At 42.9% G+C, this 26,900-nt stretch overlaps 1 protein-coding gene across 2 annotated transcripts in view; it reads right to left on the bottom strand.

The window, feature by feature from the left end:
• Positions 1 to 26,900, bottom strand: part of BAHD1 (bromo adjacent homology domain containing 1) — a 99,097-nt gene that overhangs the window by 15,564 nt on the left and 56,633 nt on the right. The window contains exons 3-4 of one of the 2 annotated variants that reach the window (XM_072986272.2): positions 8,307 to 8,351; positions 5,726 to 6,087 (exon numbers count right to left, since the gene is read on the bottom strand). In XM_072986272.2, the coding sequence (XP_072842373.2) occupies positions 5,726 to 6,087; positions 8,307 to 8,351 (407 nt within the window). The remainder of the gene's footprint in view (positions 1 to 5,725; positions 6,088 to 8,306; positions 8,352 to 26,900) is intronic. The other variant, XM_072986273.2, reaches the window with a different exon arrangement.

The following is a 26,900-nucleotide window of genomic DNA, read 5'->3' on the forward strand; positions in this document are numbered from 1 at the left end:
GGGTGGGATCCAAGCCCGGGGTGCCTGAAAGGCATCCGGATCCCACCACCCTCCCCGGGCGGCTCGGATCCAAGCCGCGGGGGGAGGGTGGGAGGCATGGCCGGACTCTTTGGCAGCCACCGCGGCTCGGATCGGATCCGAGCCGCGGTGCCTGCCGAGGAGTCCGGCCATGCCTCCCACCCTTCTCAAGCCGCAGGAGGTGGGTGGTGGGTGGGAGGCATAGCAGGACTCCTTGGCAGGCACCGCGGCTCGGATCGGATCCGAGCCGCGGTGCCTGCCGAGGAGTCCGGCCATGCCTCCCACCCTTCTCAAGCCACAGGAGGTGGGGGGGTGGGAGGCATGGCCAGACTCTTCGGCAGCCGCCGCGGCTCGGATCCGAGCCGCGGTGGCTGCCAAAGAGTCCAGCCATGCATCCCACCCTCCTCAGGCCGCGGGGGTCCGGCCATGGCTCCCACCCTGCTCAGGCCGCGGGGGGAGGGTGGTGGGATCCATCCGGATCCCCCCACCCTCTCCCCGCGGCTTGGATCCGACCCGCGGCAGGCTACCCCATGCATGGTCGGACTCCTGAGAGTCCGACCATGGCCGGGGAAGCCGGCCGCGGGGAAGGGGAATCCCAGCGGTGGCCTCGGAAGGACCCTTCGGAAGGGTCCTTCCGAGGCCACCGCAGGCATTTTCCCCCAGCTGAGCTGCGGGAGCACTCCTTCGGAGGCTCCCGCCGCTCAGCTGGGGGAAAATGGTGCCTATGGGGAAAACATCGCAAAGCGATTTTTCCCCATAGGCAACATCGGTATACGATCGCAAAAGCGATGGCAAAAATGCCATCGCTATGCGAATTCATCGTTAAACGGGGCACTCGTTGTACGAGGCACCACTGTAGAGTCCTTTCATGGTGACTTGTTTGGAATGGTTTCTTACATACAGACACCACCAGAACGGGTCACTTGCTGGGACACGTATTCTACCATTTGCAATGACTCTTCCTTGCATTTGAGGCAGGACTGTTTTTTTTTTTAAATCATAACCTTTGTGAACCTATGACAAGACTGGCAATTTTGAATCTGCTGCACCCCAGCAAGGCAGCGTAAATATTTAGAATGTCTGTTGGTGAGGGGAATTTTGTTGGCACATGTGATGCATTTCTTAAGTGAGCCCACCAGGACCATAAAAGGCAGGAAGGCCTCAAATACAAAGAATACTAACATAAGAATCTTTTTTAAGGGGCAACTCATAGAAAAGATGAAAGGGAAGATGAAGATGAGGATACAGATGATCAAGAAGGTAAACAGGTAAGGAATTTTGGATATATTAAATGAAATATTCTGTAAAGGATGCTCTGAAGTTTCCTCAGGAGTAGCTAAAGGGAACTTCTAGGCACAGGAGCATGAGCAACCTGGGGGAGGGCTGCTCTATAACCACTTTTTCTTTAAGCTCTACAAAGTTCTGAGGATTTTCACACAGGTGCAAAAACGTCCACACATGTGATTCACAAAGCCTATGAAGAAAAATGACCTGTAGAAAATGCTTCTGTACATTTCCAATATCATCATTATTTTTATACAGTGTTTTGCACTCCATGGTTTAACTGAAAATTGTTTTTTAAAAATATTTGTAATACAACGGCCATGAATCAGTCAAACTGAAAAGTGTACAGAAGCTAATGGTACTGTCCAGAAGGAGGGAAACTGAGGAAGAGCTACTTAGAAAAGACAAATAGTTAAAAAAAGAGTTCAAATGAAATTTTTTTATTCTAATCAGTAACAAACTAGAGAAGACAGTGAAAATGTATTTGTTTTAAGAAGCATTTCAGTGACAATGCGTTATTATATCGTTCTAGCACAGATCCACATATTCTCAGAGAACACAATAATGTAATTAAAGGCAATAGATATACAGTGATAACAAAGGCACTTCTTGGGACCCTGTATTGCTGCATTTTCCCCATAATAAATAGTTCAGCAGTACGTAATGACATCTTGAAGCCAACTTAAACATAATGGCCAAAATCCTCTTGTGCAGTTCCCACAAAGGAAGCAAGGGAGACATTAAAGGTAGTGGCAGCCAACACTAATTAAAGTGTTCCGGCTTTAATTTTGGGTTGTCCTTGTCATTTGCAAACTGCACTCAAATCAGGTACTCTTTAATTAGCAGCAACCTGCCACTGCCAGTGAAATCATTCCTCCTACAACCTATACAAGAAGATACTGATTGATATATCCTAATTAGAGTGGAGTAGATCTAGCAGGCAAATGAATCTGTGTCTGCTGTAGTACCGCTCAAGTTTCTGAGACTCTGCCAACATCCCCTATCAACCCACCCATTTTCTGATACTGCAAAAGATGAACATTGGGCAATATCTAGAACATGAAAACACACTGTGTCCAAACATTTCGACTATACCTTTATCTACTGACTATATCCAATGGTTAGTCCCAAATGGATGACTGAATTATAGGAGTTTGTGAAGGCAACATGCACTTAAATTTCATTTGGCTTAATGGGTATACTCTAGCTGGAAGTAACAATTGGATGCAGTCCTGTCTCTATAGCCAAAAGAAAACTGATCTGTTTTGTTTAAACCTCAGGCACCCTTCAAAGGAAGCAAACATCAGAGTAGGTACATTCCATTGCAAAATCTATGTAAACCACTGTGATAAAATCTCACCTACGTCACATTTCTTATGACAATTTAATCCCCATTAATCCTATTTGTATTGCAATTATGTGTTGTCACACTATCTGTGGAGAGCTCCTTTTGATCTAATCTGGCATAGTGAACTCCTCCCACACCAGAGTTTTGTGAATGAATGGAACCTGATTTGTAAATAAGCTGCAGGGAGGCAATTTAGCGCACACAAACACGTGCGGAAAGGGAGAGAGAGGGGGGAATGTGTGCCCCGATAGCAGGAACACACTGATGTCTCATAGAATACCCTTGTTCTTAAAAGCTTACCCATTTGCTCTGCAGAATGAAATAGGCTGCCCGAGGTGGCAGATCTGAGCTGGGACTGAAATGTATCTACCGTATTTTTCGCTCCATAAGATGCACCTCTCCATAAGACGCATCAAATTTTTCGAAGAAGAAAACAGGATAAAATCTGTTTTCTTCTCCTAAAAATTGGTGAGCCTTATGGAGAGGTCTGTCTTATGGAACACAACCTAGGACCATTTGGAGGCTCACCCAGCCCCCCCTGAAGGCCAGAGGGGGCAAAATTGCCACCTTCTGGGGCTCTTTTAAGGCTTGGGAAGTTTCAGAAGAGCCCCAGAAGGGGGCAATTTCACCCCCGCTAGCCTGGTGGGGGGGCAGGGTGAGCCTCCAAAGGGTCCTAGAGTGTGTTCCAGGACCCTTTAGAGACTCACCCTCCCCCCCCCCCCGGGGTCAGAGAGGCCAAAATTGCCACCTTCTGGGGCTCTTTTAAGGATTGGGAAGTTTCAGAAGAGCCCCAGAAAATGGCAATTTCGCCCCCTCCAGCCTGGTTAGGGGGGCAGGGTGAGCCTCCAAAGGGTCCTAGAGTGTGTTCCAGGACCCTTTAGAGACTCACCCTGCCCCCCCCGGGGTCAGAGGGGGCAAAATCGCCACCTTCTGGGGCTCTTTTAAGGCTTGGGAAGCTTCAAAAGAGCCCCAGAAGGTGGCGATTTTGCCCCCCCTGGACCCGTGGGGGTGGGGTGGGGGAAGCATGGCAAGGGTCCAAGGGAGCCTTCCAGACCCTTGCCACACTCCCCTCACCCCCCCACAGGGCCAGTGCGGGCAAAATAGCAACCTTCCAGGACCTTTTGAGAAGCTTTCAAGCCTCTCAAAAGGTCCTGGGAGCTGGCGATTTTGTCCCCCCTGGACCCGTGGGGGGGTGGGGGAAGCGTGGGAAGGGTCCAAGGGAGCCTTCCAGACCCTTGCCACACTCCCCCCACACACCCCCACGGGGCCAGCGTGGGCAAAATAGCGACCTTCCAGGACCTTTTGAGAAGCTTTCAAGCCTCTCAAAAGGTCCTGGGAGCTGGCGATTTTGCCCCCCCTGGACCCATGGGAGGGTGTGGGGAAGCGTGGCAAGGGTCCAAGGGAGCCTTCCAGACCCTTGCCACACTCCCCACACACCCCCACGGGGCCAGCGCGGGCAAAATAGCGACCTTCCAGGACCTTTTGAGAGGCTTTCAAGCCTCTCAAAAGGTCCTGGGAGCTGGCGATTTTGCCCCCCCCCGGACCCATGGGGGGGTGGGGGAAGCGTGGCAAGGGTCCAAGGGAGCCTTCCAGACCCTTGCCACACTCCCCCCACACACCCCCACGGGGCCAGCGCGGGCAAAATAGCAACCTTCCAGGACCTTTTGAGAAGCTTTCAAGCCTCTCAAAAGGTCCTGGGAGCTGGTGATTTTGTCCCCCCTGGACCCGTGGGGGGGTGGGGGAAGCGTGGCAAGGGTCCAAGGGAGCCTTCCAGACCCTTGCCACACTCCCCACACACACCCCCACGGGGCCAGCGCGGGCAAAATAGCGACCTTCCAGGACCTTTTGAGAAGCTTTCAAGCCTCTCAAAAGGTCCTGGGAGCTGGCGATTTTGCCCCCCCTGGACCCGTGGGGGGGGTGGGGGAAGCGTGGGAAGGGTCCAAGGGAGCCTTCCAGACCCTTGCCACACTCCCCCCCCACACCCCCACGGGGCCAGCGCGGGCAAAATAGCAACCTTCCAGGACCTTTTGAGAAGCTTTCAAGCCTCTCAAAAGGTCCTGGAAGGTCGCTATTTTGCCCGTGCTGGCCCTGTGGGGGGTGGGGGGGTGGGGGAGCGTCGCAAGGGTGCTGGAAGGCTCCCTCGGACCCTTGCGACGCTCCCCCCCACGGGGCCAGTGGGGGGTGAAGTCACCACCTTTGCACCATAAGATGCACGGACTTTCTACCCCCCCCTTTGGAGAGAAAAAAAGTGCGTCTTATGGTGCAAAAAATATGGTAATTGTTAAATTCTTTAGAAGGCAACATTATCTGCCCTGTATCCTAAGCTGACTGTATTTTCAACACAAAGAAGACTAGTTGTAGAAGATCATAGAAATCACAAGAAAACTCACAATACTGGTGATGGTTTTCTTTCCCCTTAAACAGCTGCCTTGCTAAGAAAACTAGAGTACCATACATTTTAAGCAGTAGCACTGTCTGTGCCATGCTTTGCCGCCGCCTCTGACATTGTTTTACTTTTTGTCACAATATATGGTCAAGTTTTCCCTTTCAGTTTTAGTCTCATTCCGAAAGTTTTATTGCTGAACCTCTCCTTTTTCCAGATAATTTTTATATCCAATCCTTATGCTACACTCCCCATTCCCCAACACATCTGTCCGAAAGAAAAGAGGCCTTTGAAGTCAATTGATTAAGATGGGCAGGGTATAAATGCAATAAACCGATAAATAAATGAGTCTCTCCAGGCTGACCTGTGTTTTCAGCACAGCTCAACTAGAGCCTAGGCCAAGCTATGGCAGACTGCTTGGCACCACTCTCCTCGCTCCAGGGCTGCCACAAGGCATTCTGCTCTGGTTTCTAACAAGGTTTTTGACAGCCAAGGCTGACCAGCAACTCATGAGGCAGAGAATTTCCCCAATGAGAGAATCTCTCTCTCTCTCTCTCTCTCTCTCTCTCTCTCTCTCTCTCTCTCTCTGTGAGGGGCTTTCTGGCATAAAACTAAACACTCTGGCACAAACCGTCCTGACTAAAAGTACACTTGTCTGGCTTTCTTTGACTGAGAAGTTGCAGGATACTTACCACAACATAGACCGCCTTCTCAGAGGCTGCTCCAATGGGAATCCAGCCATTGGTGGCCCTCCTCCGGTTGATGCGCTGCTGCTTTGGATGAGAGTGGGCCCCGGTCGTTTTACTGTCAGATACATGTAAACAGCTTGTGGTATTGCGGAGGCCAGATTTAGAGCCACTGGGGGGCTTTGAGCTCTGCGGGCATTCGCGGGCCATCGTCTGGGGCTCCGAGTTGGGCGTCTGCAAGTGAGGAACAGGTTCTGCAGCCGGTGGCACACTGGGTACTGGACATCCTGAGAGTGGGTGAGCAGGTGAAACAGGGTGCCCTGCCACTGGGATTGTGAGGCTCAACTGGTCCAGGGATTTGCAGCTATCTATAAGGTGACAAAAAAGGTTGAAAAAGACAAGATATAATGTGCAAACAACATGGCGGTCCAGATATACACTCTGCAGGATTGCCAGTTTTGCTTCAGGAGAGGAGGACTGTAAAGTACTATTTGACAACTATGAAATACAAGTATTATCAGATAAAGGTTACGTGATCACATGTAGGAGAATGCTACTATAAGAGAGCCAGTAAGAATGGCATCATGGCTTCGGTAGTTGTGCCCTCCACCTTCAGCACCTAACAAAATTCACAGCATATTTTCTGTACTTCAAAATAAAAGTGAACATCTGGTGACAAGTATATCAAACTTCCCTACTATCTCAAGAATTAAAAATTATGAATTGCCTTCCTTAAACCTGTCCTTCCCAACAACAGGTTTTGTCCCTTATTATGATTAATAAGTAGAAAGAAAGGTCACAATCAGTATTTGACCAAGGCTTGGAAACTAAGGCAGGTCATCCAGAGATAAGATTCTAGGATTCATCTGATGTTGCCCTTTGCTATCCCAAGACAGGCACTGACATTTTTCCTGTAATCCGGAGGGAGTTATTTCGTCCGTATTACAAAGTTTGAACAGAACACTCTTGACACCTTCCTGCACATGGACACATTGCAAGAAATCATCTCCAACTGGGAACAGCATGGGATCCCTATGAGCTTCATGAGAGTTCCCCAAGATAATACTTTCATTGTTTGCCATTCATGCACAAAATCCCAAAGGATGCTAGAACCTGCCACACAAATGGCACAATTGCTGCCATTCCCCTCTCTTTCCTATAAAGCCAATGGGGCAGGACTGGCAGTTCTGAGTGAACTCTTGACACTGCACAGGCACGCATGAGGAAGCAAAGAGATCCAGTTTCTTAGGAAATCAGGAGAAAAGCTGAGGAGTTCCACATTAAAACCAAAGGCGGCTCTCTTTGAAGAAATAGCATAACTGCTAATAAAATATGAAAGTAGCATGGTGTGACCACTTTTTAAAATAACTTTCCAGTAACGTGTTTGATACCAGCCATTAACCACACCAGACCTGGTGACTAAAGAATGAAAATGATATATTTTTATTACATAGGTACACCAGCTTGGGAACAGATCTAAGCTTCAGTTCTTCTTCATTTACTACAACCCGACAACAACTTTTTCTTCAGTTACACTCTCCTTCTCATCCTCCTCCGGGCTCTGAGATAGGCTGGCTACAGGCACCACCCGGCCATTCACCTTGTTTCCCTGTCAACAGTCAGATTGGTCAGGGTTCTCGTCACAAATAGTTTCACTACTAAAACTAAGGTTTTCATGTAAAGTACAGTCCTGTTCAATAAGTTACCGTGTTTCCCTGAAAATAAGACCGGGTCTTATATTAATTTTTGCTCCAAAAAACGCAGTAGGGCTTATTTTCAGGGAATTTTTTTCACGTACAACAATCTACATTTATTCAAATACAGTAATGTCAGCTTATCCTGACTGGTGGATTTGGGGAGCTGTTGTATTAGGGCTTATTTTCAGGTTAGGTCTTATTTTTGGGGAAACAGGGTACAGTTGGCATATTTTTCAGCAACATTCAGTCTGAGTCTATAGGAAACCACAAATAACACAGCACTGACAGTTGCAAAGAAGATTAATGAGAACTGATATGGAGAGACACTTGCACCTGATCAAGTCAACAAGGTGATCTAGCAGAAGTTATTTTTGAACTACAGTTCCCAGAATCCCCTAGCCATTACTGGTGGGTTTGGGGAGCTGTTCAAAAAACCCACCCCATTTCTCAAGATGCGGCATGAAGGGAACAACGGCAAACGGGAAAACAAAGCTAAATGAGCAAGCGTTTTATAAAAGTGAACAGAACAGCTTCAGGCAACCTCTGGAAAGTGAGAAAGCTCATTGAAATGGAAGCTGTAATGAAAGCAGGTATCTGAACACACAGCAGTGTCTTAGAAATCCCGTCAAATGAAAAGAATCAGTGCCACAGCTGATTTCGATCTGAAAAGTAAAGCAGGGCTGCGGCTTTTTTCTGTGGGAAACTGCTGCCCTCTGCCTCCCACTCTGCAAGCTGTAAAGGCATCTCTGGAACGGCGTTCCCTCCTTTGAGACAAGAGCATTAACAAGCAAGTGGTGCCACTGACCTTACAACCACAGCTGTAAAAACAAGGGCAGCTAATAAATATGACAAGATCTGTTTAATGACCTGATCATTAGAGATGCGCTCACCTCTCTTCAGGGCTCCTGAACTGCCGCCACCTCTTCCGTGCAATGCTAAAAGTGTAAGGGAAACAGCAGATCATTCCCGAGGACAGGAAAGCCTTGCGGAAAAACAGGTGGGAAATGCTTTCACCTCTGGAACCTCTCTAGGGAGTTCAGTGAATGAAATCTGACGTTCTTGGGGCTGCCCACACCCGCCCTCACTCTCTCTTGGAGGCAAAAACTGATTCCTGCCAATGAATGCCCACTGCACATTTGTGAAGAAATTCTCCCTGCGCTGAGGTTCATGTGTGAAAAATTCCCACACTTCAGATAGGATGGTGCCCTATCATGGAGCCTTCTTGCATCTAGGAGATGTATGCACAAAGAACTCTTTCTCAGGAATATTCAGCACACTTCTCTTCAGGGGTGGTAACACAGTTCTGGGAGTGTAGGGCTAGCCCAGGCATTCCCCCAAGGACCTCTCTGTATGCTCATTTAACACACAGAGGGGGTTCTGCGATCCTCCCTAAGCCTGATTCTCATTGAGGTGGAAAACCTTCATCTGCACCGGTATGCTGTATAAACTGCAAGGAAGGAGAGGCTGGACTGCAACTCACAAAGTAACCGAATAGTCTCAAGCTCTGAGGTGGGCACTGTTGTGCACTAATGTTCCTCTGTACAAAGAAGCTTAACCAACTCAAATCTAACATGCACCTGTCAGAGGAGCAAGTCCTAGTCTATCCCAACCTCCCTCTATGTAAGTCTCAGTATGCAGAGAGATTAGGGGTGAAATTCAAGCTTCCAGCATGGTCAGCATGACCAGCAGCTAACGAAGAAAGGAAAGTTAGAAAGGGCAGTTTATACAGCCAGTTAGAAGAAATTAATCTCCAGTCTGTTGCACAACTGACTGCAACGACCCGAGCATTTTAGCTTAAGTGGAGGGACACAAACAGGAACACTTCTTTTCAACTCATGGGTGACATGGATAAACAGGAACTACTTACTTTCTTAAAATGTAAGAATGTTGTGTGTGCTGTCTTGACTGGAGAAGATGGCTGAGGACCGAATGCGCAGATATAAAGCCAGCTCAGGTTGTGATCAACCCAACCCCCTTCTAACCATAGGATATTAGAAATTACTTATAACTACTGTGACTTCCTTTGTGCCAACAGAGTAGCTGCGATCCTTGGCAGAGACAGGCGTGGGTGTGGTCCAGCGTAGCTCCTCCCCTTTTCTACCCTTTGGCTGGCTCTCCTGTCAATTGACTTCAGCCAGGACTACTGTTGTGTTGGCAGATCTAGCAGATATGAGTTCAGCCAGCGCAAGAGGCTTGGGTGTGCCACCCCAAGGACAGTTTGTGGCTTCTGGCCATTCTGAATCCACTTGAGCTTTGACTTTGGATTACACTGCTTTTCATATAGTGAAACTTTCGGAAACTAGGTTTAAGACTCAAAGATAAACACTTCACACTCGGCATAGGATTAGTTTAGGCTTATTACCACAGAATACTACAGTGGCTACAATGGCTAAGCTTGATGCCTTTTTTTGTGTATGAAGATAGGTAAGTGTAAGTACAACACACTACTTACAGTAACAACCTGGAGTGCAACGTACATTTTGTTTGTACTCTTCTAGCAATATGTGATAATGTGACAAGCAAGGGATTGACAGCACTGTCTTGCCCTGCTTTTGACCTCCTTTAGGGCATCTGACGGCCAACAAAAGTCATAGAGGGGAAAAAAGCTCGTTTAGGTGATCGGATGCAGTACAAAAATTTCTTCCATTATAAAATAATTCATAATAAGGCTAATTGGCGGCTCCCTGCTGTACAGAGCTTAAGCTCTGACATTAACAATTATTGTTCTGATATTATTTATTTATTTATTTATTAAATTTATACCCTGACCCTCTAGACCATGTCTATTAAAAGATGCTTCCCTTACAGAAGTCTCACAAAACCATCATGTTGATCTGTCTAAGGCAAAGAAGATGTCTTCTTTACAAGGAAATAGAAAAATATAATGTATATCAGTATGAAGACTAAATGCAAACTGAAAAATCTGAAGCAAACATAACCTAAATCAGCCTGTCCCAAGCAAGGTGTTCTGAGAAATCCTATTAGGAAAACCTTCCAGTGCTTTGACAGAGCACGATCTGATTCGGCATATTTATTTGACTTATATTTACTAGCCAAATTTTTAGTGATATAACAGCTCAGTTCTAAATAAAATATCTGATTGTGGGGATCACACTTCATGTGATTTAAGTATTATATTCAGACAAATACAAGTCTTTATGTGAACTTTAAAATACTTGGCTTTAAATGATTATAACATGTACCGCCTTAGCACTGTATTTTTTTAAAAAATAGTTCTTGAAAAAGTAACTGTAGCAAATGCAATGAGCTGCACATTAAACACACTATATCAATTTATTAATAACAGCCAGATTAATAATAGCTAGGAATTGGAAATCAAAGTCTGAATTTTGAATGGAAGAATGGTATAATGAAATATGGAACACTGCTATAAATGATAAGTTAACTTGTAACTTAAAGGTTAAGAAAGGAGAGATGAAAAAGAATAATTTCTATGATATATGGGGCAGATTTCTTGAATATGTGCTAACAAGAGGAAAAGGGAAAGCTCCAAATCAAGAATCAATGCAGTTTTGGAGAAGAGGATGATAAAGGAAGAAGAATAAAGATAGAGGAAGAAAAGGATTACTGCAAGAGGTCCTGACTATGGTGCTGGGGAACGCAGTCAATTTGTATTTTGGTTTATGTATTTTATGTTTATGTTGTAGTTTAGGGGGAAAAAAAAGAAAAAAAGGAAAAAAACACATGGAAAGTTCTTGAAAAAGTAACTGTAGCACATGCAAGGAGCTGCACATTAAACACACTTTTCTTGTCAACTCTTCTAATTAACAACAGAGTTGATTGAGGTCATTGGTTCACCTCCAGTTTGATGTTTACTGTCCATAGAATCATCTGCACAACTTTGTTCAGTTAAGGTTGAGGCAATTTGGCACCCATTCATTGTTACTAACAAATCTCACAAAACATAAATTAAAAAAAAAGAAATGAAACATTTTCTGCAAAAAAGTAAGTTATTTGGGATTATATTCTTATTGTCAAAGGTAGATTAATAATAATAATAATAATAATAATAATAATAATAATAATAATAATAATAATAATAATAATAATAATAATAATAATAATAATAAGAAGAAGAAGAAGAAGAAGAAGAAGAAGAAGAAGAAGAAGAAGAAGAAGAAGAAGAAGAAGACAACTAAAAGTACTTGCCCCCGGCAAGCCTCAGCTACTAGGTGGTCCCGCAGGTGGCAGATAGGCTAGATATAGCAGTGACAACAGGTCGAATCCTTGGGCTTTCCTGAATCAAGGCAGTAGTGCTACAAGGTACGAGGATACAGTGGTGCCTCAATTTATGAACGTCCAGACTTACGACCATTTCGAGTTACGATCAGCTGCAGCTGCAAAATTTTGCTTTGACTTGAGGCCAGAGCTTCCAGTTACAAACACAAAAAGGCAGGGGAAATAGGTGGGAAATTCAAACTGCTAACTGTTGGTGGTGAAGAGGCGGCTTCTTTGTAGCTCTTTCGCCCCAGCAGTTAGAGAGTGTGTGATCAGAGGAGGCTTGGGACTGCCTGGCTTCTGCTTCTGAGTGAGAGTGTGTGTGTTTGCAGGGACGCTTCAGACTGCCTGGTAAGGTAAGGTGCTGCATTCTGCTTTTTAAAAACTGCTTGTTCTGGGCGGGTTTTGCACGGTTGGTTTGGACTGAGGGGGTTATGTTTCTGTGCTGTGTTGCTGTTTTGTTTTTTGGTGATTTTTTTGGCAGCCCCATCGCCTTCGGGACTTGCTTCATGGTTTATTTGGGTTTTTTTTAAAGCCCCAGCGCCTTGGGGGCTTGCTCCCTGGGTTTATGTTTGGTTGGTTTGGGTTTTGTTTTTTGTTTTGTTTTGTTTTGTTTTTTTGCAGCCCCAGCGGGTTCCTATGGCACTTGCAGTATTTTATTTTTATTTTTGGGTTTTTTCTTCTTCTTCTGGAATGAATTAATTGCGTTCCAATGCATTTCAGTGGGAAATGGTGCTTCAACTTACAACCATTTCGAGTTACGTCCATCTTCTGGAATGGATTATGGTCGTAAGTCAAGGCACCACTGTATATTCTATGGTGGGACTGTACCCATTAAAAACTGATTAGTTCCAATGATGGCTTTCTGGTTTGGCAAAGAAGCTCTTCCATTAGATAAGTGCTGCCATCGTTACATTGCGGGTAGGAGAAGGGTCCCCAAAGGCAAAGGGAAGGAAAACCCTGACAGAAAACTACTGCCACTATTTGATCCAGATCAGCTTCAACAAATAGTGCTTGTCTTCAAGTTAGGGGTGACCAATCACATTATCTAGCTGTAGCTAAAAAACAGCAACCTAATTATGCAATAGATTTTAGTATGAGTGTTAAGTTTCAAATGAGCTTTCATACTGGCTTGGTTGTTGCCTAGGTCAACAATGGCTGCATTCGTGGTTCAGGAATGGACTATGGACAAAAAGTCAACTATATTCTCCCTGTTGAAATTGAGCAGGTCACAATAATACTATTGATGAAAGCCTGTGTCGGCAGGCAAGCTGAGATGAGCAGCCTCACTGCACTTCCCTGCTCCCCAGACTAGATGTTGGACCAAAGTTTGTCTTTAGCGCCAGGCATTCCAAAGAAAGCCACTCTGGCAATGGGCACAGGAGATGGATTAAAGAAGATAATGAGGAGACTGTGCACCTGTACTATGAATGAAAATGACTGCCAAGACCTAGAAAGACCACGATAAGAGTCAAAAACTACATGCAACTTATACAGATGTGCACCATGAACACACTGTCCAAACAGAACATTGAAGACGATAAGCACGTCACATGGAAAAACAGCTATGTCACACCATTAGAAACGGAATGCATAAAGAGGGAGGTCAGAAAATGTTTATTTGGCCAAGAAGATTTCCCAGTGGAATGCAGTAGTCGTTTAAATGATAATAAAAGTCATCCTAAAGTCAATATGGCAGAAATTGCTGAAATATCTGGCAATGCACCAGAGGAAATAAAGAATTTTTTACAGAAAGCAAGGAAAGTGTTCCATAGCAACCTTGCACAGAAAATACTGTGTTTCCCCGAAAATAAGGCAGGGTCTTATATTAATTTTTGCTCCAGAAAACGCAGTACCGCTTATTTTCAGGGGATTTTTTTATTTTTTCATGTACATCAACCTACATTTATTCAAATACAGTCATGTCATCCTCTGGTTGCCGCACAATGGTGGAGGGCGGGGTTTCATTTAACTAGGGCTTATTTTTGGGGTAGTGCTTATATTATGACCCTCCTGAAAAATCATACTAGGGCTTATTTTCAGATCAGGTCTTATTTTCAGGGAAACGGTAATTATGAAGTAAGGTGTAAATGATATATTTATTTATTTATTTATTTATTTATTTGATTTTTACCCCGCCCCTCTAGACCATGTCTACTCGGGGCGGCCAGAAATTCAAAGAAACTGGATGCTTTAAGCTATCATGAACCAATTGTATGTGGACGTATAACCACACTGATAGGTGTGTCTGATGGGAACACGAGAGACAGCTTTCTCTGTTGCTGCTCCCAGAATCTGGAACTCCCTCCCACAGGCGGCCAGGCTGGCCCCATCTTTGCTGTCCTGCAAGCAGGCGAAGACCTTTCTCTTAAGACAAGCCTTCCCTCAGTAACCAGCTACCTTTGTGTGATTTTTGGATAGACTGTTATGCACTGACGAGATTTTTAGTACTACTTATGTTTTCTATTTCTCAGAGTGACATTTTAAATTTTTTTGTATATTTATTGATCTTTGCCTTAATATCACCTGTTAATGATGTAAGATGCCTCCTTATTCACTGTTCGTAGTTTTAAATATTGTCTTTTAATGATGTTAATCAGTGTTAACTCATTGTTTTCAACTTTAAACATTGTCTTTTATTGTCATAAGCCGCCTTGGGTCCTTTTCAAGCAAGAAATAAAAAAAATAGGGAAACTACAATCATTATAAAAATTTTGGTTACCAATTCAAAACAATTGACAATAGCTGCTAATCTGCCTTTTGAAATTAAAAATTTGCGATTCTGCAAATGTATCATCTCACCTGCAAATTTTTAGGACCTGACTCCTAATTTTTAGGACTGATCCTTTGGTCCGTCCCCATGCACCAGCAATGCTGAGAAATAAGTGCAATATAATATAATAATGTCTCAAACCTTATCAGGGTGTTCTCTGTATACTGAGAAATGGCTTATCATTCTCTTCTTCTGAGAATGCCCTGGGACTATGCAGACAAACTGTCCATTCAAGTTACAGAGCTATCAAGCCAGCAGATAGAGGGCATCTATCTTATTCCCAAATGTGAGCTAAGCCAATATAGATTGGCACAGTTCAACACATCTTGGGAACTCAGGCTGGGGAAGGCTGAACTTAAGTAATCACATTTTAAAAGACAGAGAGATTCAGGACACTTTCTCCTTTCATTATGGAACAAAAATAATCAATACTGCTGATTAATTTATACTACAGTGGTGCCTTGTCTTACAACCATAATTCATTACAGAAGATGGATGTAACTCGAAATGGTCGTAAGTGGAAGCACCATTTCCCATAGGAATGCATTGAAATGTAATTAATCCGTTCTGACTGAAGAAAAAAAATCACACAAAAAATAAAATATCTGCAAGACTCATTGGAAACGCGATTAATCCCTTCCAGCCAAGTGGCGCAGGTGGCTCAGGGAGGAAAAAGAAGTGGCAGACAGGAAGGAGAGAGAGCGCCGGATATGGCGTCTAGAAGAAGCCCAGAGGAGGGGGTACCTGATGGACCGTGGACCCCTATTCGAGGAGAGGAAGACCCTTACGGGTCGGAGGGGCGAGATGAAGAGACCACTCCATTATTAAACACTGAGATAGAGACTGGTGAGATGGAAAGCAGTAATCCGTTTTTAAAGGGACCTTAGTATGACTTGAACTGTAACCCCTTTGTTAAAGATGTTTGGATGCCTTAGCTGGACCCGTTGGTGACAAGAGAAAATGCAGGTGTTGAATATGAGCATACAGATTTGTTACTGCATGTTCCAATAAAACCTAGTTATGGTTGTTCAACACGAGTGTCTCGGCTAAAACCCTCACACTTGCCTCTTCCATCTGAGAAACTGCCAATCTCTTGATGATCAAAGAATGGGATCACCACTGAAGCTTGTTCCATACTAGGAACCCTCAAGGCACTAAAAGTGAGGAAAGAATAGCTGTTATTAAGGAGGTGCTTGGCATACAACTCAGAAAAACCATTACCAGAGAGAAACAACATTCATTCGCTACTGCAAAAGACACATCCTATTATTTGATTTCCATCTCACTTTGCCCTCAAAAACAGAACTCAAGCCAGCTCGGAATATGGTTTAAAAAAAAAGATACAGTATAAATAAATCAATAAAAACACAACAATTTAACAATATTAAAACACAAATGAATTAAAAGAAACACATCAATAGAAAACTATAGCACCACCCAGGTGAAAGCCCTTTCTCTGCAGCCACTAAACTGTTCAAAATGTGCCTGTCCTGCAGCACCCTAGAAATTGTCAAGGCAAAAGCTTTCATACCCACCCTCTTCGCACAGAAGCAACCAGTAACTGTTCCTCAGCAACTACTCATGTGACTTCATTAGTCTTCCTCTTTCATGTGGAGGCTTTGTGTCTGTTATGAAGTTGCTGAAGGGACACTCAGATTCAAAGCAGACACCTAAGGGCATGGTGGCTTCAAGGACACTGGACCAACTGGCAGGCACCTCCAGGACTGCACACACAGGCCAAGGACTGCCACCTACCAACATCTACTTGAAGCTTGCAGCATCTTTTCTTTGCAGGTGCTCATTTATTTACCTAAACCAGGGGTGCGCGACTTCCTGAGGTTCAGAGGCCACATCTGCCTAACCTTTGTCCTTGGAGGGCTGCAGCTGTACAGCACCCAACCCCATCAGAAATGTTTTTAACCAGAGAATTTTAATTGAAAAATGAAAAAAGCACCCTCATCCTGCCTATTGGATGCAAGGAACAATGAGACGTTTCTGGATATTTCCAAGTTATTCTACGTGACTCCCAGTTTTGAAATCAACACCCCCACAAGTCCAAACCAGTTTAACCTCACATAAAAAAAAATGAGGGCACAGACTACCAGAGAAGACATATCTGGGACCCTAGAATCTGACATGAGACACACTTTGCCTACCGTCAGCTAAAAACTTTTCCATGCATTACTCAAAGTATCTCTTAGCAGTTCCAAATATTAATTACCAATAAAATCCCTGGAAAAAAGCATATCATCATGTGTAAGACATAAGACATAAGACATAAGAAATTTATTTGTCATTGCGCTCACAAGTGGGTGCAACGAAATGAGGTGCTCTTCCCCAAGGTAAAACTGGACAACACTACAAAAAAAAGTTAAAATATACACAACTTTCACCATCCAAATATAGATACCCCGTTTTCTCTCAGCAATTAAAATCCACCAAAAACCTATGGCCCCACATTTAAACTCAATACTGCACTTGGGTAAAAACTGTTCTTGAATCTGCTTGTCCTTGCTTTCAATACCCTGAATCTCCTTCCTGATGGTAATAGTTTAAAGAGCTGATATCCCGGATGAGAGGAGTCTTTCAGTATGTTAGATATCTTCCTCTTACATCTGTTCTTATACAATTCTTCCAAAGAGGGGAGTGAACAGCCAACGATGTTTTGGGCCGTCTTAATCACCCTTTGAATTGCCTTTTTCTCTGCCACTGTGCAGCTCGTGAACCATACACAGAGACAGTAGGATAATATGCTCTCAATCGAACTCCGATAGAAGGTGATTAACAAACTCTCAGTCAATTGTTGCTTTCTAAGAATCCTTAGAAAATACAACCGTTGTTGTGCCTTCCTGATTAACGCAGCGGTGTTTGCACTCCAAGTCAGGTCATTTGTTATGATAGTCCCAAGAAACTTACATTCAACCACCTGTTCCACACAAACTCCATCTATATACAGTGGCTGAATGTCTGCTCTTTTTTTCCTATAGTCCACTATGAATTCCTTGGTTTTTTGGATGTTAAATAAAAGATTGTTTTTTTTGCACCAGCGGGATAGCTGTAATACCTCGTCCCGATACGCAGACTCATCATCCCCAGAGATAAGTCCTACTAGTGTAGTATCGTCTGCAAATTTGATAATCCTATTACTGGGATGGTTATTGGTGCAATCTGATGAATAAATGGAGAACAGTAGTGGACTAAGGACACAGCCTTGTGGAGTGCCAGTGCTGAGTATCTTGTCAGTAGAGATGTAGTCATTCAGTTTAACCCTTTGTGGACGATTTGTTAAAAAATCCAAAATCCACAGATAGAATCTGGAAAATCAAGATCTTTAAGTTTGTCTATTAATCTGTGGGGTATAATGGTGTTAAAAGCAGAGCTAAAGTCCGCGAACAGCATTCTTACATAATTCCCTTGTGTTTCCAAGTGGGATAAAGCCATATAAAGCACAGTATTGATCGCATCCTCGGTTGATCTATTTTCTTTATAAGCAAACTGAAGCCCATCAAAGGGATGAGGAAGGCAGGAGATAATATATTTCCGAACTAACTGCTCAAAGCACTTCATTAAGATTGAAGTTAGTGCCACCGGCCTGTAGTCATTCGGACTGTTTGTAGGCAACTTTTTAGGCAGTGGAACGATGATGGAAGCCTTGAGACAGACGGGAACTGCGCATAGTGTCAGGGATCTATTAAAAATTACAGTCCATATCCCGGCTAGCTGATCAGCACAGTCTTTTACCACCCGACCAGGAATTAAGTCGGGTCCAGCTGCTTTTCTGGAGTTAACCACTTTCATAGTCTGTCTCACATCCTGCTCATTCACAATGAAGGGGGGACTCTGCTGAGTAAATGATGGCAAACGAACAGTTTCAGTTTGATCGATCAAAATGTGCTCTCTTTTGAAAAACAGTGTGTGCTGCAGGCCGGATGACACTATTGACTTCCAATTTCCTTAAAGAAAGATGGAGAACCTTCTTTGACCCAACCGAATTCCTATTTGTGAAGGATCCAGGAGGCCACAGCACAGGAGACAAGGCAAAGGGTCCTGTTTAAAAAAGCTAGGTATTCCAAGTTAAAGTGTGTGTCCTTTCTTTTGAATGTGAAGGATGTGCATGTGATTGAGAGGGATGTGTTTCATGTGTAATATGCTATGTTTTCATGTTATGGATACTATGTTCTTGTGTGTTATACAGTAGTATTATGTGCACTGGAGATGGTATTTAATTTCGTTGTACAGAGATACAATGACAATAAAGTGTAGTAGTAGTAGTAGTAGTAGTAGTAGTAGTAGTAGTAAAACAGTGCTTCTCTGCAGTGTGCTCCCCAGCTGGGTGGATAAAGATCAATTTTAAAAATTCAGTTTAAATCACAATTCAAATAATGACTCAAATCTTCCTTGCTCCCAAGCAATCCACAGCACGAACACTGACAGGATGAAGTCTTCCTTCTCAGACCACAGGCCACTAATAAATGTGCTGGTCATGTTCTTTCAGGGCTGACCAGGGAAACCCCAGCTCTTATTTTAGCATAGTAGGATAAGCATAGTACTGGAGGGAAAAGGACTGGGCCCTGCAGAACAGGCTCTTGGGCCAGGAAAGGAACCAGGCAGGATGAAAGTTCCCCATCCCAGCATTGTTCTAATGGTTGGAAGGACAATGAACATTATACTGTGATAACGAACATTTTTATTAACACAAATACAATCTATGTTCATATGCTTTTATTTTTGCATTGCAACACCTTCCCAAGACGAGTAGAAATCATAATGTTCATCTTATCTCACTCCCCTGGTTTAAATATTTCATCCGTCCACCTAAAATCCTGTCAGCAGTTTAATTGGATTAGTTACTCCTTTGTGAGAATCCTAAAACTGTTTTCACAGCATGCCTGCGCGCAGTCAGAAAATGATGTCCACAGAGGCAACTGCCATCTCAGGTTGAGAAAATTATGCCTTTTTATTGACTAATTGTGTAAATAACAGTTATTACACAGATAGAATGTTATAGCCCTGCAGCTCTTAGAGGAGACATGCTGGTGTGGAATTTCCTCAAACAGCAAGCGTGGGAAATGTTTTTAATAGTACAGATCAACATTTTACACACTATAAGCAAGAAAACTGCAACACATACAGCTGGAGCCCACTATGCAGATACAAAGAAGTGGTTCTTGGAACAGACTGCCTATGAAGCTACCTTGTACACGTCAGCCCAGTGGGCCATCTCATGGATAGGTAGCCTTCAGGTCTGTGAGATCTGTCTTGTTTCTACTGGAACCCCAAGCTCCAGTATTAGTGACTGGTGGAAAATATAATCCACTTAAAAGCAACACTGTCATACTTTAAAGTAGGTTTGATTCTCAAACACTGATGGAACCTTGCCGGTCACATTCCCTTCACTGGCACTTAATCACAGATGCATGACTGTTTGCAGAAGGGGAGTTTGCTGGATCCAGGTAGCCTTTCCACAAATCACAGTTTCAAGTCAGATGGGGAAAGGGCTGACATGCTCACCTCAACATGTGGGGGCTCTACATGCTTTAAAGTTTGACTGAGTACAGCTTTGGGAATAAAGAGTCCAGAGTCAAGGAATTTGTTCTGAGCTGTTAATCTGCTCCTGGTTATGTTAACATTATTCACTTCAACAGTATAAATGGAAGGTGTAGGAAGAGTCATGTTATGGTTGTGTAGCTCAGTGGTTTAGGTATCTGGCTGCAGAGCCAGAGGTTGGGTTATTAGATTCCCCACTGGGTCTCCTGCCAGTAGAGCGAGCCTATGTGGCCTTGGGCAAGCTGAGCAGTCCCCAGAAGACGGGAATAGCAAACCACTTCTGAGTACTCTGTACCTGGAAAACCCTGGAAAAAGGGTCACCATAGGTCAGAATTGACTTGACAGCACATGATTGTTACGGTATTATTTTATTGCTAAACAGTTGGCATCAGTCATAGGTCAAACTACTATGAATCACTCAGAGATTTACCAGTAGACCCAGATCTACTTTTGGCTCCCTTATTCAGACAGAGCAGGTCCATTCCAACTGGTGGTGATCTTGGCACGCCCTGGAATGTTTAAAACTTTTTTTGGGGACCACAACTGCCTGAATTCCCCTAGCCAGCATGTCCAGGTGAGTGATTCTGGGAGCTGCTATCTAAAAAGATAACATGTTCTGGGCTGGAGCTGCTGCTGCCTTTTGAATTTCAGGCTTCATTCATGGGAAATTACAGTATAGACTATACTACTGCGCAGTTCCCTTTCCTTGTATGGATCTGAGAAAGAGACAGGGACAACAGAGGAATCCAACTGCATATAAACACTAAGTGGATAAAACTGATAATTCCAAATATAACGACAACAAAAAGAATGCAAAAATTAAATCTTGAGATACAAGTTTCTATAAAAAATCTACTTTAAAATGAATTCTGTACTTAATACTAACCATCTCCTTAAACTGGACACATGGCCCATTTATAAAGGGCTACTTATCTCTATAAACAACCAACCAAGGAGATAAACAATTACTATTCATTATCATACAGCACAGCAGTTCATGTACTTTTAACAGTGACAGGCCACAGGACGTCACTCTCAGACAATCCATCTGGAATACCTATTACCTCATTTTACGCTGAGTCACAAACTGATTTCTTAGCTCTCTCTCTGGGAAGGGCCACTGCTTGGTGGTAAAGACATGGTTTGCATGCAAAAAGTCACAGGCTCACTATTTGGCACCTCCTTGAAAAAAAAAGGCTTGCCTAAAACCCTGGGAGACCATCTGCCAGTCAATGTAGACACTCCTAAGGTAGACAGACCAGCTGTCTGACTCGGTATAAGGAAAATCGCCATGTGCCTTACTTCAGAGTCACTAATGTAATTCTCAACCTTTTGCTTCCTTGATGCTTTAGATTCCAACTTCCAAACCCCTTGACCATTGGGGTTTTGCTGGATGAGGTTTCTGGGAACCGAGATACAAAATTTCCAGGAAGCAAGAAGTAAAAAGAAAAAAAAGTGCTGTTATCAAGAACATAATTTGCCCACTATCAGCACCTCTTGTTTCTGATTGATATTCCCCTTCCCCAAGGGGCAGGGTAGGACAGGACAGGGAGGTTGTGACTACTCTATATTAAACAAAACAAGAGTCCTTGGGCTCTGTGTGGGATGTGACTGCAATCAGAGAATCAGGAGAACTATTTAAAACAAAGCAATGATTTTTTTTCTGAAAATAGTAAAAAAATTTCCCTCTGCAGTTAAGAAATTCATAACATGCGCTCTTAAGGCTTTAAAAAGGGGCCCATTCAGTTTTGAATTAATGTTTCTATAACTACAATCAAGGAGCAGGCATTTTTATTTTGGAAGTATTCAACAAAAAATGAAGATTCTGATTTAGAACTGAGGTCCCTGTCATTCTAGAAATCTACAGGAGTGTGAAATCAGCAGCCGTGCTGTAAAAATCTGCAGGTGTTTTCCTAGAAAGGAAGTAGAATTTAACCAAGAATAGCTTTAGCTGAGAAAAGCGGAAGAAACTGGGGTGGAGAACTTTGTACAGGAACTAACAGGAGTAGCACATATCTTTCTGAAGGGACTAATGGGAGCAAAATGGGGCATTTAAAAATATTACATTTACCATAACAACATTGGAGACCAGTGCAATGAAATGAAGAAAACAACAACAGAGACTGTATGCCACCTCAAGTTCACTGGGGTGCTGCTGTTATGTGCCATCAAGTCACCTCCAAATTATGGTGACCCTATGAATGAGCAATCTCCAGAATTTCCTGTCCTCAACTGGACTACTAACTAACTTGTTCTAAGAACAAACAAATGCAAACCACATAGTAAGTTATACATGATTCTGGAATCTGTTTCTACTCAACATGGATGGAGGAGGGGGAGCTAATGATGAACCTGAAACTCTTCCACTAGCCAAAGGGAAATCCTGTACCCTACCCTATGAACATAATTGGGTTTAATTTTTTTTTGTTCTTGTTATATGCTATCAAGTCACTGTTGACTAATGGCGAACTTCCAACATGTCCTGTCCTCGACAGCTCTGCTTAACACTTGTAAACACAACCCTGTGGTTTCCTTTAGGGAGTCAATCGATCTCGCATTTGACCTTCTTTTTTCCCCGCCTTCCACCTTTCCAAGTGTTACTGTGTTTTCCAGATACACTGGTGCCTCGCTTTACGAGCGCTCCGTAATCGCATGACGTTGATGTTTTTGCGACTGCAAAATGACGTTCCCTATGGGGGAATTTCGCTTTGCGATGATCGGTTCCCTGCTTCGAGAAGCAATCATCGCAAAGCAATGATTTTCACGTTGTCATGCGAGGCACCACTGTAATCTTGCCTTCTCATGACGTACCCCAAATAGGACACTGGGGTAATAGTGGGGTAGGAATACAACATATGCGATAAAACACAATGCAACAGCAAGTTAGCTAAGAATGTATTTTAAGATTCCTAGCTGCCAGAATCAGATTTGTAGGCACTGCACTTCAGGGGGGAAAATACTAATCTTTTTCTCAGTCCTGCTCACTTAAATCATCATCTGACAACACCAAATGAGACTTCTACTTCCTCTTCTGACCCACTGGGACAGAAGAGATTTATAAACTTAAACTAACCATATGGAGGCAAGACAGAAGTATCAATGTATTGTCACTATAACCAGATTTGTATGGATTTAAGTGGTGTTTCCATGCTGGCAAGGTCAGCATATACAATTGCCAAAGCAAAGGTATTTAGCCACGGAACCTGACACAGAGTTGTTCAGCTCTAAACAAAAGACACCTTCATTATGTCAACTATACAACTCAAGCCTTTCCAATGAGTGTTTTTTTAAAAAAGAAGATGATAGCGTGGATGTACTTTCTCTTGCCTGAGCGCAGCCATACAATTTCTGGGATTCTTCTTCTCTCCTCAACACCACAGCTCATTCAATCCAGAACTGGCTAACAATTATGAAGCTTTTTAAGGAGACGGGGGGGGGGGGGCTGCCACTGAGCAAGGAAACAGAAGTCCCTTCCAACTTTTAGTACATATCTCAATCTATATTCAACACACTGAATATAACTGGTAAGTGTAGCTGAATATATCACCGATTTCTGGGCTATGGTCACTGCCTACAATGTGTTTGTGACACAGTTATGCTCCTGAAGTGAACACTACTATTCCTTTGCAACACATTGTCAAGTGGCTTATGAACCATGGCATGAAGCATATGAAAACGGATGTCTGTGAATGTTTTAAGGGACATGGATGAACATACGAAGGATTGCTTAACACTTAAATTTCAACACATGTAGAGATGAGGGACATTCAATCTTCTTTCATCAAAGAAGGGCAACTTGTTATTGGACTGCAACAGCAATCATTTGTAACTTTTGCCTAATAAAAAAAAAAGAAATCAATGGGAAATTTAAATTAAGATTAGGAATGCTGAAAGACCAGCAAAATAACATCTATTCTGTTCAGAACTTTAAAAAAAAGTGAAACTAATATAGTGAAGGACTATATAGAAAATGTAAGCATGGAAAACTCTTTCAGAGAAGAATCATTTCACTAACACCCAGTAATTCTAGAAAGTAAAGTGAAAGCTTTTCTGAAAGCAACTGGAAGAAAATAGAGTAGATGGGAAATCAATAGATACTTCAAGTGACAGAGACCAAGTCTGTCAAAATCCTAGCAATATGCCAGCCAATGAGGAAAACAAAACAAAACAAAAGAACTCCCATATTGGAAATGTTAAATGTACTTTCCAATCCCCCAAAAGAGGAAATGCCAAAGACTGAGGTGACTATAACACCATTGCTAGGAATATGACTTTTGTGTCCTAACAAAGGCAAAACACATAAAAGACGTTTCCCTCCTTTACGTAGCCTTCCACTGATTCCCAGCAGGCTGAGGCAAAGAGGCAGACCCAAAACCAGCAAAATCAGGGAGCTGGACAGGGGACAGATTGTATTTGTCTTCAGTGTGGAAGGGACTGTCACTCTCGAATTGGCCTTCTCAGCCACACTAGACGTTGTTCCAAGTCCTCCATACAGAGCACATTACCATAGTCTCTCGAGACTGAAGGATGCCTACAGAGACTGATTCCCAAAATAGTCTCCTAAACATAAATGACTTGTGTTTGACAGAGAGGGGCATGAAATTTCATTTTTCTGTTTCCTTCTTATGTTTATTTTTGCTTTCACTCTAATGGTGTTGCAAAGACTGCTGTCAGCAGCTAGTCAGAATGTCCAGGAGAGGGGAGCAGAAATTTTGAAGTTTTAAAATGCTGGAATTGGATGGAACCCAGTGGGAGTGTTCTGTCTTTGTTTCGCCTGACCCCTGCGGTGTGTGAGCTTGTGTCACCCTCCATCTTGTGCTGCCTGGCTACTTGTCTATCTTTTGGATCCTTTCCTTTCCCCCCGATTTCTTTGGATATTTTTTCTAGTTCTTTCTTGGATTATTTTTCCTGCCTGCCTGCTGCTGCATTGGACTCAAAGAAGAGAAGAAAAGGAGGATAAATGGTAGGAGAAAATACATCTCCTCACTTTCTGTTGGTTTTGCTTAGTGGGGAAGAATTTGATTATAATTTTTGCTTTTATTTGCTTGCTTGCTTTTCTTGGTTTTTGCAAGATAAGACTGTGTGCATGCTTTTTATTCTCCCTCCTCTGTTATGTGTGCGTGCATGCATGCATGTTTGTGTGCCTGGGTGTGTGTGTGCGCTCGTGTGCTTTCATGGTTTGAGAAATTTTTTGAAATTGCTATTTGGTTCGGTATTTCCTCTTGATATGTGAATATTTTGATGGGTTGCAGGAGCCTGTTTTGTTTGCTTCTGTGGGGAGGTGTTTTCAATTTGACTGTTAAAAATTTCCCCGTTAGAATTGCTATTTGATTAGTTAACTATTTATTTATTCTATTAAATGTGGACATTTTCATTTTCATGGGGACTGTTTTGTTCCGTGGTGTTGGTGGTTGTTTGTACTGTTCCTGCTTCTGAAGTAGACTGATTCATAGTTGGGGTTTTTGGTTAGTTTTAATGGGTTCTTTGGAGCTTTTTGACTAATGCCAGAAAATATGAACGAAACAAATGAAACAAAACGAAACAAAACGACCCAAAAGAGTGGTCCTTTCCATGACAAACATAAGAACTGTGAACTAAAAACACAAACATGAAAGGGGCTCTTCCCCTGAAAGAACAAAAAAATGAAAGCTTTCAACATATACAACTCTAACTGTCGCCTTGGGGAGAAAGGGGAGAGGGTATAAATATTTTAAACAAATGAACAATCACTGCATTAATGTGCCACATGTGAGGTAAAATACTGTACATACTGAAAAAGCAAAACTCCAAAAAGGTCTACAGGAGATATAATGTTAATGTTAACAATAAAGAAATCAAAATTGATGAAGGTTTTTGTACACCTTGGTCAAATCACAAATCCAAATGGAGACTGCAGCGAAGAATCAGAGCCTCGTGGCGCTGTGGTTAAAACGCTGTACTGCAGCTAAAACTGTGCTCACAACCTGGGGTTCAAATCCCAGGTAGCCGGCTCAAGGTTGACTCAGGCTTCCATCCTTTCGAGGTTGGTAAAATGAGTACCCAGCTTGCTGGGGGGGCAATGTGTAGCCTGTATAATTAAAATTGTAAACCGCCCGGAGAGTGCTTGTAGCGCTATGGAGCGGTATATAAGTCCAATAAATAAATAAATAAATAAATAAATAAATAAATAAATAAATAAATAAATAAATAAATAAATAAATAAATAAATAAATAAGATGACTGATACTTGAAAGAGTAGCTATGAAGAAAGTAGAAATTATCCTCAAGTGTAAGGATGTCTGGATAGAAACCAAGTTGAAGATCATTCACACTATGGTACACTTAATTACAATGTATAGATGTCAAAGCTGGACAAGAAAAAAATGATTCATTCACAAAGTGGAGTTAAGAGGAAGGTTTTATGGATACCGTGGACTACCATAAAGACAAATAATTGGTTTCTAGCTTAAATGAAGACTGAACAAAATTTAGAAGCTAAATTGAAACTATTGATTAAACTACTGAACATACTGCAAGACTAGCTTTAAAAGACAATCATGCTAGGGAAAGTGGAAGGCCAGGTAAAATAAGTGATAAACCTAACATGAAATGGCTTGACTAATTAAAGGGAGCCACAGCTCTTTGTTTGACAGCCCTGGAAAGGACTGTTAATGATGGGCCCTTTTGGAGGTCATTAATTCATAAGGTTGCCATCGGTCAAAAGCAGCTGGATTGCACAGAAGAAGAGATGCCACCTCAGGCTGATGCACCCTGTGGGTCAATATTATTTACATGGCCACAAGGTGGGTGCCTTTTTCAAATAATGTTATTTACACCAAAGGAACACATTATATTAAAAAAATTGTTTGAACAGATGACAGCAGTCCCTCCCTCCCACAGAATCTCTTAAGATCTCTACAGTTTTGGTCTACCATATGGTTCTCAA

This window comes from Pogona vitticeps, chromosome 1 (assembly GCF_051106095.1).
Source record: "Pogona vitticeps strain Pit_001003342236 chromosome 1, PviZW2.1, whole genome shotgun sequence".
NCBI lineage: Eukaryota > Metazoa > Chordata > Lepidosauria > Squamata > Agamidae > Pogona > Pogona vitticeps.